The 19,239-nt window shown below is 38.8% G+C and overlaps 1 protein-coding gene across 1 annotated transcript in view; it reads right to left on the bottom strand.

Annotated features, from left to right (window-relative positions):
- The window catches only part of LOC140241568 (exocyst complex component 4-like), a 59,244-nt gene extending 40,555 nt beyond the window's left edge, over window positions 1-18,689 (bottom strand). The window contains exons 1-3 of the mRNA XM_072321304.1: window positions 18,046-18,689; window positions 16,792-16,838; window positions 15,887-15,975 (exon numbers count right to left, since the gene is read on the bottom strand). Coding sequence (XP_072177405.1) covers window positions 15,887-15,975; window positions 16,792-16,838; window positions 18,046-18,483 — 574 coding nt within the window. The 5' untranslated portion in view covers window positions 18,484-18,689. The remainder of the gene's footprint in view (window positions 1-15,886; window positions 15,976-16,791; window positions 16,839-18,045) is intronic.
- Between the last annotated feature and the right edge of the window lie 550 nt (window positions 18,690-19,239).

The raw sequence follows: 19,239 nt of genomic DNA, 5'->3' as shown, positions 1-19,239 counted from the left end.
AACATTTAGTACATTTTTTTGACCGTTAGATTTTGAATTGAATTTTTTTCGGGGCTCACCGTAAATTCCAGTACATTACTAGGCTAGCTTTGCAGACCCATGCACTGCATGTGTGTTCATCATGACATATTTTGTGAAGAAAGTTCATCAACTCAAGCCTTATTTCTATATACATTCTTGCCACACACTTTATATGTTATTACATCTGCTCTTGTACTTCTAGATTTGTGTTTATAGATAACAAATACAGAAGACTGCAACAAAAAGGCTTAAGTGTGGCTGACACACAGAACTACTGAGTAGTTGAGTTTTGTGCATTATTCAAATTGTAGATAACTGTTGACTTCCAAATTTCTCAGCAGTGGCCTAAACAAGTCCCCTGAGGTTCATATCTAATGTTTTGCTGCATTTTGGGAGGTCTGTAAAAGGTATCCCCTACCTTTAAAGCTTGGAAACCTTAATGACGGTAAAATTGCTAATCTTAAGATGTATTTATGATAAAAGTATTTAATGAATCTTATCAAAACCCACAGTTCTTTATTTTTTCTGTATAAAAAGACACAGTATTAAGATGAACTTATGTTATATGGATTCAGAGACAACAGAGAGGATCAGATAACATTTAAAGGTTTTTGTCTCTTTTTCTTAAATATAAATAATCTTATTTGATTTGATTTGATTTATTCTCTGTATGCCATTTTTTTTTCAAGCTTGACTTTGTGACAACCGGTAGTGAATAGCATTACAATAAAATAATCTTTATATTTACAGAGAACACAAAAGGTATTCTAGATGTATTATGGAGTATACAGTGTACATGCTTAATTGTTTATCATTCACAGAAAAAAAAAAAGGTATACTTATCAATTGGAAAACCTTTGGCTAGTGAACATTCTGTAAATAATACTGTTGCTTTGATAAGAAAATGTAACATAACAAAGAGGCACAAAACACTCCATGGCACTTGAGTCCCAAATTTTACTTGATTTTGAAATGTCCTACACTAGCTCCAACCTTGATTGCGTACTTGACAGGGCCCAACAATAATCTTAATCTGTTATCGGGACGTGGACTGGCTGACATTCTTTTTTTCTTTCATATGTTTCAGTGCCAAATCTCAATCAAAATAAACACATTATCATGCTAAGATTAAGGCGGGATATATTCCAATCATTGCAGTGAACTGCAACTTAATCAAGCTACAATGCTGTAGATGAAAGATTAGTATGATGATCGTTTGTTTATAGACCTACCAGCTAGGGAGTGAAATAGATCCACAGAAATGGACATAAAAACAATCAACACTTTGCTTTCAAAGCAGAGATTACAAATATTTATAATTACCACCAGTATGTGAGACACCTTCATAAGTAGTGATATGGTAAATACAGCCAGCTACTAGGTATAAAGAGAGCAATAGATAGTCACTTGTTTTTAAAAGCCTATTGCTATATAGTTTGCAGGCACAAAACCTTATTGGTAGTAAAGGAGTCTGCGCCAAAAGACTACATGCATCAATGGCACTGTCCCATAGGCTGTGTACTGTAGCTGCTCCCAATGGAGTAGCTACAGTGCAGTGGAGGGATTATAGGTTCTACATGCAAACACTGTGAAAGAGATGCTTTGGTACAGGCTCCTTTACAACAGACAAAGGTTTGTGCCTGCAAACGTGTAGTCATATCTCTCTATTGAGCTTATCTCTCTATTGAGCCAAATCACTTATCTGGATGCCCCCCGACGTGGATGGTTAATCGAGGTTGATATCATTCCACATAATATGCATGTGGACACGCTACATGGCAAACTTCCCCTTGCCTATACACAGCCATCATCTCTACAACATGTGGCTACATGCTCAGCAGGAAAGCACTCAATAATGCAAATGTCACCCCAGCTTGTTCCGGAACTGACCCAGCAACAGAACAGGAAGGAAGCTATTCCTGTCTGCTAGAGTTTTCCATGATGAAAAAGGTGAGACGTGAGAGAGAATCATGCACTGCATGAACAGGAAACCTGGCTCTCTGGCTAAAAAATTCTAGGGAAGGATTTTATCAAAACTGGGTACTGTGGTATACACCATTTGTATCTTGGATGTGTGCCGCATTATCATGCAACTGTGCAATTTCTGAGTCTATCATTATCATGTATCCACATGCGGATGCATGCTGAATTCAAAATCAAACTGACTCGCCTAAATGTTCGGAAATTACTGTGTGTATTAAGACTTCACTCACTTTGACTGTCAGTTGTTGTTGTTTTTTTTTTGGTCATCAAACTTCAAATCACCATGCCTCCAAAACGTAAACGCACTGTTTTGAATGTAGACCAGAAGCTTGAGATAATTTCTAGAATAGAGGCAGGAGCTACTCAAGCCAGCATTGCAGAATTGTATGGAGTTGGAACAAGCACAGTGTCTGATATCTACAAACAGCGAGATGCCCTCAAAAAATTTGTGTTAAAAAACACTACCTATGAGGTTTCTGCCAGACGCAAAGTCATGCGCTCAGCAACTCATGATGCTGTGGACCAAGCGACATACCGGTGGTTTCTTCAGCAGTGTGGCAGCAACATACCAATCACTGGGGATTCTCTGAGAGCACAGGCTCTCAAGTTCAACGAAGCCTGTCTCTGTGATGGGCGTGGAGGAAACCCAGAGTTCAGAGCTTCAGCTGGATGGCTTCAGAAGTTCAAGGACAGACATGGAATCTGTGGTCTATTCATGCGGAGGGAGAGTCTTTCCACGACTCTGGGTGCAGTTGATTTCTTCTTGAACCAGCTAGAGGATGTCATAACCGATGAAGAACTTTCAAGGGAGCAGATCTACAACTGCGGTGAAACAGGCCTGTACTGGAAAGCGCTGCCACATCGTACACTCGTTGGGCCTGAAGAGAAGACGGAAACAAGGCATGATAGAAGCAAGGAGCGGCTCACTCTTTTGGCAACGGCAAACGCGACTGGCACACACAAACTGCCCCTCTTGCTGATCAGCAAATCAAAAAATCTGAGAAGCTTCAAGAACATCAACAGGACAGCCCTCCCAGTGACATACCATAGCCAAAAGAATGCATGGATGAATGGGGAAATATTCAGCGAATGGTTCCACAAGAACTTTGTACCATCCGTTCGCAACCATCAGACTCAAAACGGTCTCCCAGAAAAAGCCGTTCTTCTTCTTGACAATGCTCCACCTCACCCCAAGGCTGCAGAAATGATGTCTGATGATGGCAACATCCGATGCATCTTTCTCCCACCCAACACAACCCCAATGTTACAGCCAATGGACCAAGGAATCCTGGAAACGACAAAACGAATCTACCGGAAAAATCTCATCTGGAAGATCATTTCATCTGACTCTGATTCCCAACATTCCACCGAGGGAAAAATGAACTTCATCAAATCATTCACACTGAAGGATGCCATCTACATGTTGGCTGCAGCGTGGGATGCCATTGAAACAAGCACCATCACCAGGTGTTGGCAGAAGCTGAATCTCGGTCCAGAAGCAGCAGTTGATCAGGAGACAGAGGATGGGGCTACACAACAAAATGATGATGAAGAAGTGGCAGCCCTAGTTCATCAGCTCCCTGGCAGCTCTGGATGTCGAGCAGAAGAAATTGAGGAGTGGCTGAAGTGTGACAAGGATGACCCTGGATGGGAGACACTCACTGACCAAGAAATTTTGGATTCAGTTATCGGGCAGCGAAATGATGACACGGAGGATAATGATGATGAAGCTGAGTCTGGAATGATGGAAAAACCTGATGTGCCCACACATGGAGAAGCAGCTGAGATGGCAGCAAAGCTGATGTGTTGGCTTGAGAGGCAGCCAGAGGCTGACCCAAATCACCTCATGCTTCTGAAAAACATTTGTGATCTGGCAGCAGCCAAGGACAGATTTTGCTAGAGGAAAGTGACAGACTTCTCTGAACTCTGAACTTCCCAGGACATGTTCAATCCCTAAAGCCTATTCCAACTCCTCCCCCACCCCCTCAAAAAAGTCCTCCCAAGGGAGGCAACGGGACCCATAGCAAGCTGGCTCCACGTGCCGGGTCCTGGGTTACGCTGAACGCTTGCTAATGGGAAAAAAATAAGACACACACAGGGTGGTCCACAAGGAGTTTCAGCATGTCGCTGCAACATGCTCAACTCTTGTGCAACATCCTCAACTCATGTGCAACATCCTCAAAAGCCAGCAACATGCTGTGCAACATCCTCAAAGGGACTGTACAGTACTGGTTGAGGTGGGGATTCATGTTTTAAACATTCCTAAGTGAGATAATGAGAAACCTCTTATGAAATATGAAAGAGCATGTAATTCTAAGAAGGATTTAACGTTTATTTGATGAAAATCGGTTTTCAAATGGCTGAGATCTCCAAAAAAGTAATAATAATAAAAGGCGACAGGACACGCATTTTATTAGGATCTCTTTGTTTCACCTTGTTTTTGGATATCTCAGCCATTTCAAAACCGATTTTCATCAAATAAACTTTTGATACCCCCTTATAATTGCATGCTCTTTGACATCTCATAGAGTGGTTTCTGAATATCTTGCAAAACGTCAAAAGCTAAATCCTCACCTCGACCAGAACTGTACACACCCTTTAAGAATTTGCAACAAGCTTAAAATAAAATGTATTCAAACATGTGAAAAACATGTGCAAAACATAAGAAACATCAAACTACCTGGTACATAGATATTTGTGTGCAAAACATGATCCCGTTCGAGAGAACATTGAATCTAAGCAGCATAAAGAGAGATAAGCTGCGAAATACTGCGTACCACGTGCTCATGATGTGTGCACATATAATATCTGCAATATTTTCATATTCTGAGCTTGCAACATGCTCAAATTTCAAGTTGTGGACCACCCTGCACACAAACACACATATACACACACATACAATGTACACACAAACAAGCACAGAATTAAACAAGAAATATGAAGGAAGACAAACAAAACATTACAACCATTTTAGAAAAGGTGATAACAAAAGCAAAACAAACTAGAGATTGTAATTTGTCATCACTGACAAATTAAGGTGATCCGATTTTTTTTTAATCAATGATTCGAGTCCTGATCGCAATAGGCATGACCATACAAGTGTCATGTGTGTTTAGAGACATTGGCCGTGTGATGTTTGAATTCTCATTTAGCAAAGAGAGTCATATCTGCCATGTTTGGTACCAAATTCTGTATTCACTATAACGAAGAAACAGCAACAAGTACATATGACCTTTGACCCACCTTTGCACTCCCAAGATTGCATCTGATGAAATAGTGGTTATTTTGTGAAATGATTCTCGCAACATCGTCTATACGTGTGAAAAATACGGGAAAGATAGGACAGGTATTCACCAAGATACAAGATGAAACATTTATGACCTTTGACCCTAATTTACATACCCAAAATGTTGTCCGATCTAGTAGTTGTTATTTTATGAAATAATTTACGTGACATGAACTAAACATGTGCAAAATATGGGGGTGATAGGGCGTGTTTTTCTTGAGTTATTGCAAAGAAAGTTGCAGAAAGAAAGAAATATCTCAATACATAGAAGTTAATTACAACCAAGTTTTTTATCGTGTTCCCGACATTGTCTGAAAAAACCATGGGCAACTTCACGATAGCGCAAAGTCTCAGCTACAACATATTAAAATCTGGGAGAAATTCACTTAGGGGTAAGTGAGCAAGTGCTCGATAAAGACAATCATATCAATTTTCACATAAAAAAAAATTCCCTCCCATAGAGATAACACGTCATGACGAAGGTACAAAAAGAAGTACATATGACCTTTGACCTCAATTTGCACAGACAAGATGGCATCTGAGTAAAAAGTAGTTATTTTGTGAAATGATCCTTGTAACATGGTCTTTGCGTGTGCAAAATATGGGAAAGATAGGACACGTATTCACTAAGATAAAGGATGAAACACTTATGACCTTTGACCCTAATTTACATACCCAAGATGGTGTCCTATCAAGAAGTTGTTATTTTATGAAATAATTTACGTGACATGAACTACACATGTGCAAAATATGGAAGTGATAGAGGCCGTTTTTCTTGAGTTATTGCAAAGAAAGTTGCAGAAAGAAAGAAATATCTCAATACATTAAAGATAAGCCTGAATTTCAACCAAAATTTTTGACGTGATCCCGACATCGTATGAAAAAACTAAGGGCACACTTACGGTAACGCAAAGCCTCAGTTACAACATATTAAAATCTGGGCGAAATTTACCGAAGGGTAAGTGAGCTAGTGCTCGATAAAGACCGTCAGGTCAGTTTTCATTTCCAGAAAAACTGCACTCCCATAGAGATAACACGTAAACTGGTCAAATTTGACAAGATTAATTTCAATCCATTTTTACGAGGTAATACCGTTATCCAATCAAAATTTTGTAATTTTAAGTTTGAAAGAAAATTAAATAAGCTACAACATACTGAAATCTGAGTGAAAATTGACAAAGGACTAGTGAGGTACGCTTGAATGAACTTGAAATTTGATGACGTCATTTTGAAAATTTACTTTTTTTTACTTTATTATGAAATTTGATATCTTTTAATCATTTTGTCAGCATTGCCACCCCATGAAATGACATGTACAACTCATCAGCTTTCAAAATATGTAAAGAAAATGGGGGGTCACCGTCCATCCTGACGAGTAAAATCAGATTTAAAATTGGCAGTTTTTTGGCATAGTTGCACTGTATATCGCCATTGACGCGCGCGCGGAATTTCAACTTTGACGGGCCCGTATGACGTCATATTGAGTCGGATTGACTTGAAACTTGGTATAAGTATTCCTTGACATTTCAGAATCCGATCAAAGTGAAAAAACTTGAAATTTCAATTGCATATGAGCTGTGCGTGCGTATATGTGCGCGCGCGTACGCATCCGTCCGATTTTTTCAATTTTTCAAAAAATGCTCCAAATGGTCTGAAACGTGTGCAAAAAAATTTTGAGCTCGATTGGAGCATACAAATATTTCAACGCGCGCGTACGCGCACATTTTAAGAGAAAATATGAATTTTGAGAACATGAATAGAATGCGCATAACTTGAAATATATGTGACGTAAATTTCATTGAAAAACTTCATTCCATTAATGAGATATGATCGAGAATGTGTTTTCACATAATGACGTCATAGTGACGTCACGGTCGACTGATCACAATGATACATTAGATTTGCCGTCTATGGGACATGATGCATACATGGTATAATTTTGAAATTGATAGGCAGCGGACTTTCTGAGCTAACCTCTGCACAATTTTTGCGGAGAAATAAAGAAATAAAGAAGAAGAAAGAATCCGTACAGATACAGAAGGTGATCCGAGAGGATACTCGGGTCACCTAACAAACAATGGAAGAGATCCCCACACAAGTTACCACCACTGACAAAATAGGCACACAATGCATACATATACCCAAGTGCTCACCCATACACACAAATTACAATAAAAGATTTGGAGAAAATAAACACCATGAGAGTTCTACAGAAAAAAAAAAAAAATTGGAGAAACTCATATATACAGTTTGACCTCGATTATCCGGCCATGTCGGGACCGGTGCTCATCCGGATAAGCGAATTGGCTGGATATGGGAGACACAATGTTAATGTATAGCTGCCGTCCAAGCTGCCATCCCAGTGCACTGGCAGCTAGGCAGGTAGAGTACCCCGCAACTGTGGTGTAATCTATGCTAGCCTGTGCAAAATTGTGGTCCCTTCTTCACAAAAATAAAGTACAGCTGAACCTCTCTTATCCGGCCTCCCTTTATCCGGTTCTCTCTATTATACGGACGCAATCTCGCCGTGATTTTTATTTTTTTTTTTTTTTAAATAATTACGGGAGGAAAGGGGGATTCCCAACTCCTTGAGAACTCCTACACAAACACACATGAATTACTATTACTTCCAACATTAACATACACCTCTATTTTGGGGTCTGTTACTGAGTGTAACAATGAAAAGGTTGCAGTATACACATTACTACATGTGGTACTACAATGGGCTACATCAGTACATGTGTATGTATATGTACATGTATAAAGCATTGAGTCTCCCGTATCCAGCCAAATCCCCTATCCGGATGAGCCCCGGTCCCGACTTGTCCGGATACGAGAGGTCAACTGTTTATGTGAAAATCATACATGTTCTACCTCATTAGATATTGAGAAACCTATCATGCACATCTTATGAAATTAGTGAAATAGATCCATGAAAGTCACTGTTTTTTCTCAATTTTTGGATGAAAAAAAAAAAAAGCCCTTCACTGCGTGAATGCGTCGGGATAATAGAGATTTCTGGATAAAAGGAGACCAGATAATCGAGGTCGAACTGGTTAAAAAAACAAAACATATGGATGCTGTGCAGTCAAACACAACAACTACGGTACACTAATCCAAAACACTGATTTATATTCTAAAGCAAGATAGGCAACTGCAAGAATAACAAAGAATGACACTTAAAATTCTTTTTTTTTTAAACAATACAAAAATATAAAAAATTAAAAACTAATAAGTTATGCATTGGCCACATGATGTGGAAGTTGATGTGTTGGTAACATCTATGTACCATCTACATCATTTGAGAGTCAGTTCAAAATGGCAAATTACAGAAGACAGTTCTCAGCCTTAATGTGTCCATTTTTAACACCTTTTCGTATGATGTGTACAATTCATTCCTCAATACCAAGGAGGTGAAATACTACACTTGTATGTTATGACTTTTACATTAACATGTTACAATGTTAACTCTATATGTGCCATGGTGTAAACCCTCTGTGTGCCACATATTCTGAGACAACAACACAGTCATGCTTTGGGAAAACATTCTGTCTTTCAAGTCTATGTAACTTCTGTAGTTTTTTGTTACCTTGGACATGTTATGAGCAAACATGTAGAGAAAATGCCAAGTATTGCTTTGATGCAAATTGTACGACACATTTATGATTGTTTTCCTTTTGAATGACCAGGAGCTTTATTATTTATTATCATTATTATTATTACCTTTGTACACAAAACAGTGACAGAAACTTAGAATTTACTCTAAAATCCAGTTAGGGAACATTGCTTGATAGTCAAGCACCACATAAAATGCAAGCTACATGTGACAGGAATGGAATCGCTAAAAACGGTTTCATTGTACTATGGCATTTGGCGATTTATTGATCGGTTTGGGCGGGTTGGTGTGTATGAGCACAATATGCGAACCTGGCACGCCATCGACTGAGTCGGGCATGTGAACATGGCACATAAAGAGTAAAGTAGGCTAGCATAGATTACATCACTGCTGTGGTGTTTGCAACCTACATGCAGCTGGCCACCACTGGGTCGGCAGCTACACTTTGTACATGTTCATATGTGCATTTTTAAAACCTTTGATTCCCCCATATTCATTCAAATCGCTTATCCTGCCCAATGCTGGTCCCAAAATGGCTGGAGAAGGGGTCAAACTGTATTTTCATTTGTGAATTGGGACTTGTAAAACAATTTTGTGAGTAGTGAAATTTGCGATCAAGAAACACATTTCTAAGAGAAGAGTTCATGATTTCGCACTGTAGAGAAGATATATACTACACATGGGTGTACACAGGAAGCATTGTTTTCATGAGTTGTTAACTTCATAAATAATGATCGACTCACAAAATTTGTGCATACAGTTTTACATGCACGCTACACATCGAGGGTGATTAAGAGGGCGGGACTGAAGAAGCTGCTAGAGGTTGGCAAGATGCCATTTGGAGGTATGTCTGGCATCAAAGAATGACGGACAATGCAGCCACAATCAATTAAAGGTTTTGCTCCCCACTGACAGACCAAACTTAAAGGGTGTGTACAGTTCTGGTCAAGGTGAAAATTTAGCCTTTAACATTTTGCAAGATATTCAGAAACCACTCTATGAGATGTCAAAGAGCATGCAATTCTAAGGGGTATTAAAAGTTTATTTGATGAAAATCGGTTTTGAAATGGCTGAGATATCCAAAAACAAGGTGAAACAAAGAGATCCTAAAAAAAGTGTGGCATGTTGCTTTTTATTATTAGCACTTTTTTGGGGGATATCTCAGCCATTTGAAAACCAATTTTCATCAAATAAATGTTGAATCCTTCTTAAAATTACAAACTTTTTCATATTTCATATGAGGTTTCTCATTATCTCACTTAGGAATGTTCAAAACATGAATTCCCACCTCAACCAGTACTGTACAGTCCCTTTAAATGAGTATACATGTAGACAGGAAGCTTCCATTCAGGTTTCTATATCTGTCATTCTTTCTTCTCGACAAGAGAGAAAACATTAGAGGGATCATATAGTTTTGGTTGAGACCTAATTTCAGGTTTCTAACATTTTTCGGTGAGATAATGAGAAACCTCTTATGAAATATGAAAGAGCATGTCATTCTATGAGGAATTCAACGTTTATTTGATGAAAATTGGTTTTGAAATGGCCGAGATATCCAAAAAAGAGCGATTCTAATAAAGTGTGGGACCCACACTTTATTACGACCGCTTTGTTTTACTTTGTTTTTGGATGTTTCAGTCATTCCAAACCCGATTTTCATCAAATAAACTTTGAATTCCTCTTAAAATAATGGTATGCTCTGTACTATATCACAAGTGTTTTCTTGGTATCTCACAAAAAGTTAAAAGTCCAATTCTCATCTCTACCAATACTGTACCATCCCTTTAAACCGATACCACAATTCCTTGGAAACAAGTAAAACTTTTTATTTACTATTAATTGCATACTTCCCTTGTTTTGTGCCACATCTTAATGATCAACTCCTTCGATTCTGTTCATTTATTGTAAAACCGGAAACATTTGCAGCATGAAACTTTCGCGAATTGGAACCGATGGCCTTTTTTTGCGGCATGAAGCTTTTGTGAATTGCCACTGGCATTTATATACTGTGTGGATAAGATCTTTGGCATGCATTTTACTTTCGCAAATCTTGGCTTTTCCTGAAATTCATGGAAATTTCATGCACATGAAAATTTCTGGTTTTACAGTATATCCCTTGCCTTGTGTTACATCTTTAACATAACTCCTTCGATTCTGTTTATTTAATTTTACCATATCAATCAAAGTGATCTTTGAAGATCCAGCAGATTTATTCAAATTAATGAAATTTAAATCCCATTGATGCAGAGCAACTTGTCAATCAGTTCCAGCGGATTTTTCCTTTAAAACCTTGTGATGTTTGGGTGTATCTTCTGTCCATATGAAAGCAATGGTCTTAAAGAGTAATCAGGATAAAATTGGCTTTAGCCTGGAGGGTGCCACATAAAGACGACAAGCATCTGTACTGCTGATGTGAGAAACCATTGGGGAAGCAGTTTGTTAGCAGACTCAGAGGGGCACAATGCAGATGAGGCGCGATTACACCCCTCGGATCAAGATGCAATCATTCAGTAATCTGCCGGATGCAACTTGCGGCTGATCCTTTCGAGTGAGGAAACACACACATAAAACCCACCACCACATGCAGGAAGTTGTGTGTACATGTGTGCGTGCGTGTGTGTGTGTGTGTGTGTGTGTGTGTGTATGTGTGGGTGGGTGACATACCTCTGTTACATACATTAGGGATGGAGATACAGACAGACTGACAAATGTACATACACGACTCACACAAAACACTCCCTGTACAGTTGATACACTGTATACTACCTTAGAAGCTAGACAACATGAAAAGCATGTGATCACTTCAGATGGGAAGGCAATCAATTTTACATAATCTTATCTGAATAATATTGAATTAATTCCACCATATTAAATGTGGCAAACTGCACATCAATGTTTGAGAAGTACACACATGAGAACAATGCCGGATGCCGAGACATTAGTAGGGATTGGCAATGTACAATCATTCCTGCACTGATCACAGGCAAAGGTGTCATAGTGAGCTCTAGTGTGTGAGAGTATTACTTTTCTGTTCATACTGTGATCACTTTTATCAGGTTTCTCCATATTTTCATTTAGTTTAGTGTGTCGTCAATATAAAAGAACAAAAGATAGAACAAACATGATTTATGCCTGTTACTTATCCAATTACATTTGATTATACAATGTATAAGTTTGATTAATGTGCATGCAAATAGATGCACTGTGTATTACTTTAGTTGTTCAGCATGATTTTATTACTAACTCAGATATATGTATCATTTATTTGCAACACTGACTGAATGATTGATTTGTTGAAGTTTTCATTGTTAGTCATTGTTATTCTAATGTATACTTCGTATTGTTTTATGTTCTTTATGTGAAAATATGGAAATACTTAGAAATTAAGTGAACTGAAAATCTTTCCATAACTTTCCATGACTACTGTTCATGGCTACATGTCTGCTGTGTTCAGAAGTTTGATTTTCATTTGATGTCAACAATGTGTATTCCTCCTCTATTTTGTAGAGTTTGCATTTCTGAAACAACCATCAACATTAAATTGCCTACTCAATGAAAGATCATGAGAAAATATTAGGTGTGCAGTGGACTATTTAGGGTTTCAAATTTTGTCAGCAAATCTCTCCTTCAAAGTCTGCCACTTACATACATAATTTGTGCTGGTACATTGTTTCATCTGGATCCATATGTACATTATACAAGCAGAGACTCAATACTTCTCTGTGCTCATGGCATACAGTTTGACTGGCCTGATTGCAACATTTGACTGTTTTATTTTTAAAATTCTGATGTGTCGCCATCATTCTGACAATCTAGACCTATTTTGGCTGACCTCTCCCACTGCCAATCATTCCATTGCCATGGCAACGATCAGCAAACACCCGGAAAACTAGTCATAACGCATCAAGAATAGATCCAGACACATCCTTGTGGCCTTAGAAATTAGTGCAGATAACAACCTCGCAGCAGAATGGACAAGCGTGAGATATATTGTGCCTGTAGCTCCATGAATACAAAACAAGAACTGTTGTAATAATCTGAAGGACATCACTTGTAAGTCCAAAAGATGGAAAATTTTGTTCTAATCTGTGATGACGTGCAACATTGGACAGCAGCTAGCAGAGAATGTCACGGGCAACAATGCTCAAATCTCATGTTCTTTCTTCAACAAAACAACCACTTTAGATTTTGAATATGTACATTGTAGTTTAGACCATGAATTTGTGCTTCCATTTCACCCATATTTTTTCAGTGTTACTACCTGGGTGGTGCTTCTACTCTTTAACCTTGCTGTGACCATTGGCAGCTGGCTTATGCATAATGCCATTTCAAGATCTAGTAGAAAGAAGGTTATTAGATGCATAGGTCTGAGTGCATCAGTACAAATTGTGTGCATAAGATAATGCCACAACTAGATTCCATAGTCACTGCATACACACATCATTTTGTGCATCATCTGTTTTATAGAACAGTGGACAAATTTTTGCCAGAAAGTTTTGCCAGACAAATTTTTGCCAGAGTTTATAAGTAGTCAAAATTTGCATATCACTATTAAACCCATGGACTGGATTAAATCTAACTATGTAAAATTCAGCCAAAGTCTGTGACAACCCTTCCTTATGAGAAAATGGATGTTTTGCACACAGACAACTTATGGCGGGTGAGTAAGCTCATTCTCTCAACACCTTGGGATTTCCTGGAAGTGGGTTTCTGTTTATTTTCAAAATTTGTGCAGTGTCAGAGTTAGCAGAATTCTTACATATCAATTTCAGAACCCTCAACTAACCAGCTCCTGTACCCCCCTCCCCCCCCCAAAAAAAAAAAAATAACAACAAAATAAAAAGAGGCATTAGAGAATGACACATTTTATGTCAGATATCAAAGTCTGCAAGCTTGACTAAAATGTTCTGTCAATTAATTTGAATTTAGAGCTAATGAATTTAGGAATGATATGTCCCGTCTATGTTGCCTTGGGAATATAACACAGCCAATGGTATGCACGGTGTTAATCTTTGAAACCCTTGTTTAACATGTCAGTCCAGATGCACATCTTTACACCTTTACTTTCAAGATGGATGCTGCCATGTTTCCATGGTGATTAAAATCCCTACTCTTTGCTAATTATCTCAATGAGGACAGGCTGATTTTGCTACAACACCTTTTTCTAATAGAGACCTATCAGAGTACAGCTGTATACTCAGGACTTCTGGTAGTCTCCAACAAGAGATATGCTCATATTGCAGTCACATTGTGATATGTGACCCGCTACAACAAATGGTCCGAAAGTCGCGCGCGGTCGAAGCCGTGAAAATCGAGTTTGAAGTTTGAGCATCAAAATTGGTCAAAACTTACGATTTTCTGAATTTGACATATTATTAGAGGCTGACATGTCTTCTATCATCTGTCGAAATTTTGAAGCAAAATGATGAAAGGAAAGACCAAAAAATAGCGTTTTTCTGGACCATGTTTTTTTTTGGCGTTTCAACGAAGCAGAAACTGGTTCGAACATTTGGATTGAGCGCCACACATAGGCTCCGCCCCTAACAACGACCAGAGTGATCTCATTGGTCAGTTTGCTGCTTGCCGCTAACCGAAGCGTGAAGCTCGCACACTGCCCAGTCGACTGGTGCGTGCGGGCAGGTTGCGCTATGCCTAGCCGCTTCTCCTGACATCATGGTCACTGATTGGTCGGTGAGGAGACCGCCGACGCTGTGTTTGAATGAGCTAGGGCTTACCTTCTATTGTCCGGAGGTGAATACTGACTTGCATGTCTCTTGATTGTGATTGCGTCGCAAGGAGAACTTTAAGGGCGCTTTCCTCGAAACAGTGATTTCCCAGACGTCTTGACATGCTCTCTTTTAAACATCGATATCTCCGCAGCCGATTATTTTTATAAGACGTGTTATATATCAATTTAAAGGAGAAAGATTAGGGAATTGTGTAATGCAATTTTCAAATAATCGACCTCGCCCGACTTTAGGATCATTTTGTTGTAGCGGGTCACATATACTCATAATCTTCACCTGTGATGTTTCATCATTTTACTCTAATCAATTTGCAGATATCAAAGTCAAGAAAACTGCAAATAAGGTGATTTGGCTGTAAAAAAAAAAAAAAAAAAAAAAAAAAAAGACAAAACATGACAAATCTTAAAGGATGAAAAGTATGAAATTCTGGTTATAAATCTCCTGTGCAGATATCAAGGTTTCAGAATTGAAACTAGTTCATAAGGATGGTTGATGTGTAGAGAACTCTTCATCTATAAGGTTTCAGAATGCCTTGAAATTAAAGACATTTAATCTATTCATGAGGTATGTCTGTTTTGGGTTGGCATTTTTTTTTTTAATGCATAATCTTGTGTGCTTGACTGCATCTCAATTTTGTGATTCTCTCAAAACTCTTTGTATCCGGTTGCTGGTTTCCATGCTATTTCTACAGCTAATTTTTCCTTCCCCCCCCCCCCCCCTCCTTTTTCATATTTTGGGACAAGCTGGAAAGCCTTCGGGTCTGGAAAACTGAAACATGCCAGGATCATGGAATCAATGTTAAAAATGTTCATATTGGGTTGGCATTTTTTGTTAAAATGTATAATTTTATGTCCTTGACTGCATCTCAATTTTGTGATTCTCTCAAAACTGTTTGTATCCAGTGGCTGGTTTCCATGCTATATCCACAGCTACTCAACCCCCCCCCCCCCCCCCCCCAGGGGGTGGGGGTGGTGGTGGTGGTGGTGGTTGTTGTTGTTTGTTAATATTACTGGACAACCTGGAAAGCCTAAGGGTCCAAAAAACTGAAACATGCCAGGATTATGGAATCAATGTACAACAACTTCATCATGCTTAAATGGTGATGGGCTAAATTTACTGCTGAAATCTTTAGCAGTAAGTGACCTCACATAAAAGGGCTGGCCAATTATCTGACGGTTTTACCCATCAGCCAAAATGGAAGAAACTGAAATGGACGACTAGTGTCTGACTAACCTGTTATGAGTTTGTCAAGTTTTTTGTCACATTCTCGATAAGCCTTCTCCAACCTGGCCTTCTCTACGCCTCTCTGCTGCTCGTCTTCACTGTGAGGGAAAGAGAGATGGGAGGGACAGAGGCCAAAGATTGGCGGAAAGACATGTGATTAAAATATTAGTAAAGAACAGTATTGTGTAATTCAAAATCATGCAATACTATTCGTACAAATACTTGTTTTAAATTTAGTTCTTGCTACTTTTGATCATGACAATTTCTCTCCTAAACAGGATGTTCATTTAACATTTAACATTCAACATGGACCTTACACACCCTACCCTTGGGACCATAAGTTGGTTGTTATAGGATTCCTGCGGGATGTTACTTAGCTGCAGCTGCCTCGTACGCAAGAAGAAGATTTATCAAAATATATACAGAAGAAATCTCCTATCTACAAAAGAATCAAGAATCAGTGAATAGTTGTGAGATCTATAACTTCTAGTTTAACATGCAACATGGTGTATGAATGTAACCCAGAAACCCTGTCTGATTATTATGATCACAGATTGCTAAAATCAAACCTTAAAAAAGTGGCGCCTTACTGAACTTCTCAAAGTGAAGCAAAACATACAGCTGAGTACATTTCTCATTTAACTGGAAGATGACCTACACAAGTTATTCTCTTTCTTTTTAGAAACATGATACCGATGAAATGCAGTTGTGGCATCTAATGACCTCTTCCCTTTATATTCTTTTCCCCCATTTTACCCAAAAGGAAACCTCAGTCTTCTGTTAGTCACTTTCATTACACAAAAGTATGTTTTCACTAACGGCTCATTCTTATGGCTTAAGTCTGCAGCTGCTTTGACACAATAAGAAAAAAAAAAAAAAAGGAGAAAGAGGGTGGGGGTAGGGAAACAACATACCTGGCTGAGAGAGTTCTGATGACTGACATTAAAAGGCCAGTTCCTGACTGTAAGGAAAAAAGAAAGTGTGAGAAACAGTCATAATCAAATGCATTTTCTATGAATCCACTGTCTACGATGTGAATTGACAATCCATATTATATGAAAATAAACATTGGAAAACGAATGGCGTTTTGGGGGTATGATTTTTCTATCTCAATATGTCATCTTTCGATATGGAGTTACTTTATGATTTTTCAGCATTGAGTGTTGTCAACACAACTACTTCTCAGAAAATGTCACACATTATTGATCATTTTTCCAATGCACAAATAAATAAAGTGAATGCCTCTCATGCTATTATCTTTCAATATACTGACATTAATACAAACGTATAGTGGTAACCTACAGGAATGATACATACACATGTACAGTGTACAGCATTGTTCATAGCAGCGAAAAGGTGCTGCAAGTGTGTCTTTCAATGCTAAAAAGTCATTCAACATTAGAATAGAGATAATGGTGTACTTCTTGGTCAATGAAACAACCTTTAAACACAAAGATGATTCATCCAGTGAATGAATGCAATGTCTGGAACAAGATTGTTCATAGTGAGCAGGTTAACCACACGGTTGCAATGGTACCAGGGCAAACTGCCAACATTCACTGTACATTCTTTATAGGAATTCTTCAAACTACTATCTCTGTGATACATTGTACATTCTCTGGATAAATTTTGCAGCCTTTTGCTAAAGAACTTTCTGTCAGTGTATACTTTCAAGACCTCACCTCTCAATTAATTTCCATTATAAGCAGAGTAAACATTTCATAAAATAATCACCACAACACTGAAAAATGTACAAAATTATTATTTTTTAAAAAGGCCAGAGACAATATTGTTTACTTGTATTATCATAGTGGATAGCCCATGGATAAACAGATGCTTGTAAGAAAAAGGTTATCCAAAGGTTACTCAGATCAAATGATGCTAAGAACAACAAAATCAAATCGAAACAAATCATACAAGTGTAAATAGAACAAAGTGAAAGCAAGTCTTAACAACCTTAATGAAAAACCTGAAAGACAATAAGCAATAAAGAGTATCAATATACATATTTTACATAAGGTATCTATTTTGACTTGGAAGATACATAGTCTACATGTTACAGGAACATATCATCAGAGGATTAAAAATAAATTGTACATTGACTTCACAGAATGTAGGCCTACATACTTGTAAACACCCTACACATTGGGAGGGTGTTTCTGTCTTACCAAACCTTTGAGTTTCGGCTTTGTCTTAACAACACGTAACACCGGTCGGTAGCGGGGGGTTCTGGGGGAGTGACTGGGAGACCCACTGGGGGACACTTCTAGGTGGGCAGGTGGTGGAGGAGCAGGTCTTTTCTTGCTACTCCGTGAGGAAGAGCCCCCGCTGCTTCGACTGATACCACTACTTCCACTGCCCCCGCTGCTGCGGCTGCCACCACTGCTACGGCTGACCCCGCTGCTGCGGCTGCCTCCAGAACTGCTAGCACTGCTGCTGCTGCTGCTCATTCTCGAGAAGTGCAGCGGCAATCGCGCGAGGCCCCTGTCTCCATTGCCAAGGCTCATCGGCCGGTGCTTGACGATCGGTTTGAAGACACCCGACAGACGGTTCAGCTGCTTGGCTCGAAAGCTTTGCCTGTTCCTGTTTGCATTAGGATCATCCATTGTGATTGGCCAGCTATCCTTGATCGAGTATTCCTCAATTAAAAATCCCAATGATGGAAGCCTGCTGAGATCTCCTCTACCTTGTAATGAAGTAGTCCCTGTCTCATGGGATTTTAAGTTTTTAAAGTTTTAACAATGTTTTTGCGGAAGAAAATAACTGCATTCAGTACTGCGCCATGATATGTTCCCACGATTATAAAAACAACAAGGAAAATTGTCTGCTGTCACTCCAATACAAAAAAGTTGGCAACTGTAGAAATACCCACATATTTATGGCTTAATTCCAATGAAAGCGTAACCTGTGTGCGTGTGTAGTTGATGATCCAGCTACAGTATCATGGCGAGCCTGCTATCACAACTCTGTGCCCATTATGTAACATACCATTACAAGTTACTGGATCATAGCACAGAAGTTAAACACCATTTGATATCCACACTTTACACACTGACAGTGTGGCTGCCTTGCTAGCTCGATACTCCTCATCCAGTGACACAGATAATACACCGCTCCATTGAAACAAAACTGGACACATGCCTTGCACTGTTAACTGATTCATCCAAAGTCAGAATCAAAAAGAGCATTTCATCAGTGTGTGAGAAAAAGCATTAAAATCTCTTTACGGTGATCACTTGAAGCTTATGATCCTCCTCTTGATCTGATCTCCTTGGTCCATTATCCTCCAGTGAGATGCTTGCACCAGCATGACTCTGATGTATGTAGCTTGTTTGTTTGGCCGATCATGTCAACACATTAAA

The sequence above is a fragment of the Diadema setosum genome, chromosome 18 (assembly GCF_964275005.1).
Source record: "Diadema setosum chromosome 18, eeDiaSeto1, whole genome shotgun sequence".
Classification (NCBI taxonomy): Eukaryota; Metazoa; Echinodermata; class Echinoidea; order Diadematoida; family Diadematidae; genus Diadema; species Diadema setosum.
Note: the sequence above shows the minus strand (reverse complement) of the source record. Positions and strands in the feature narration are given on the sequence as shown.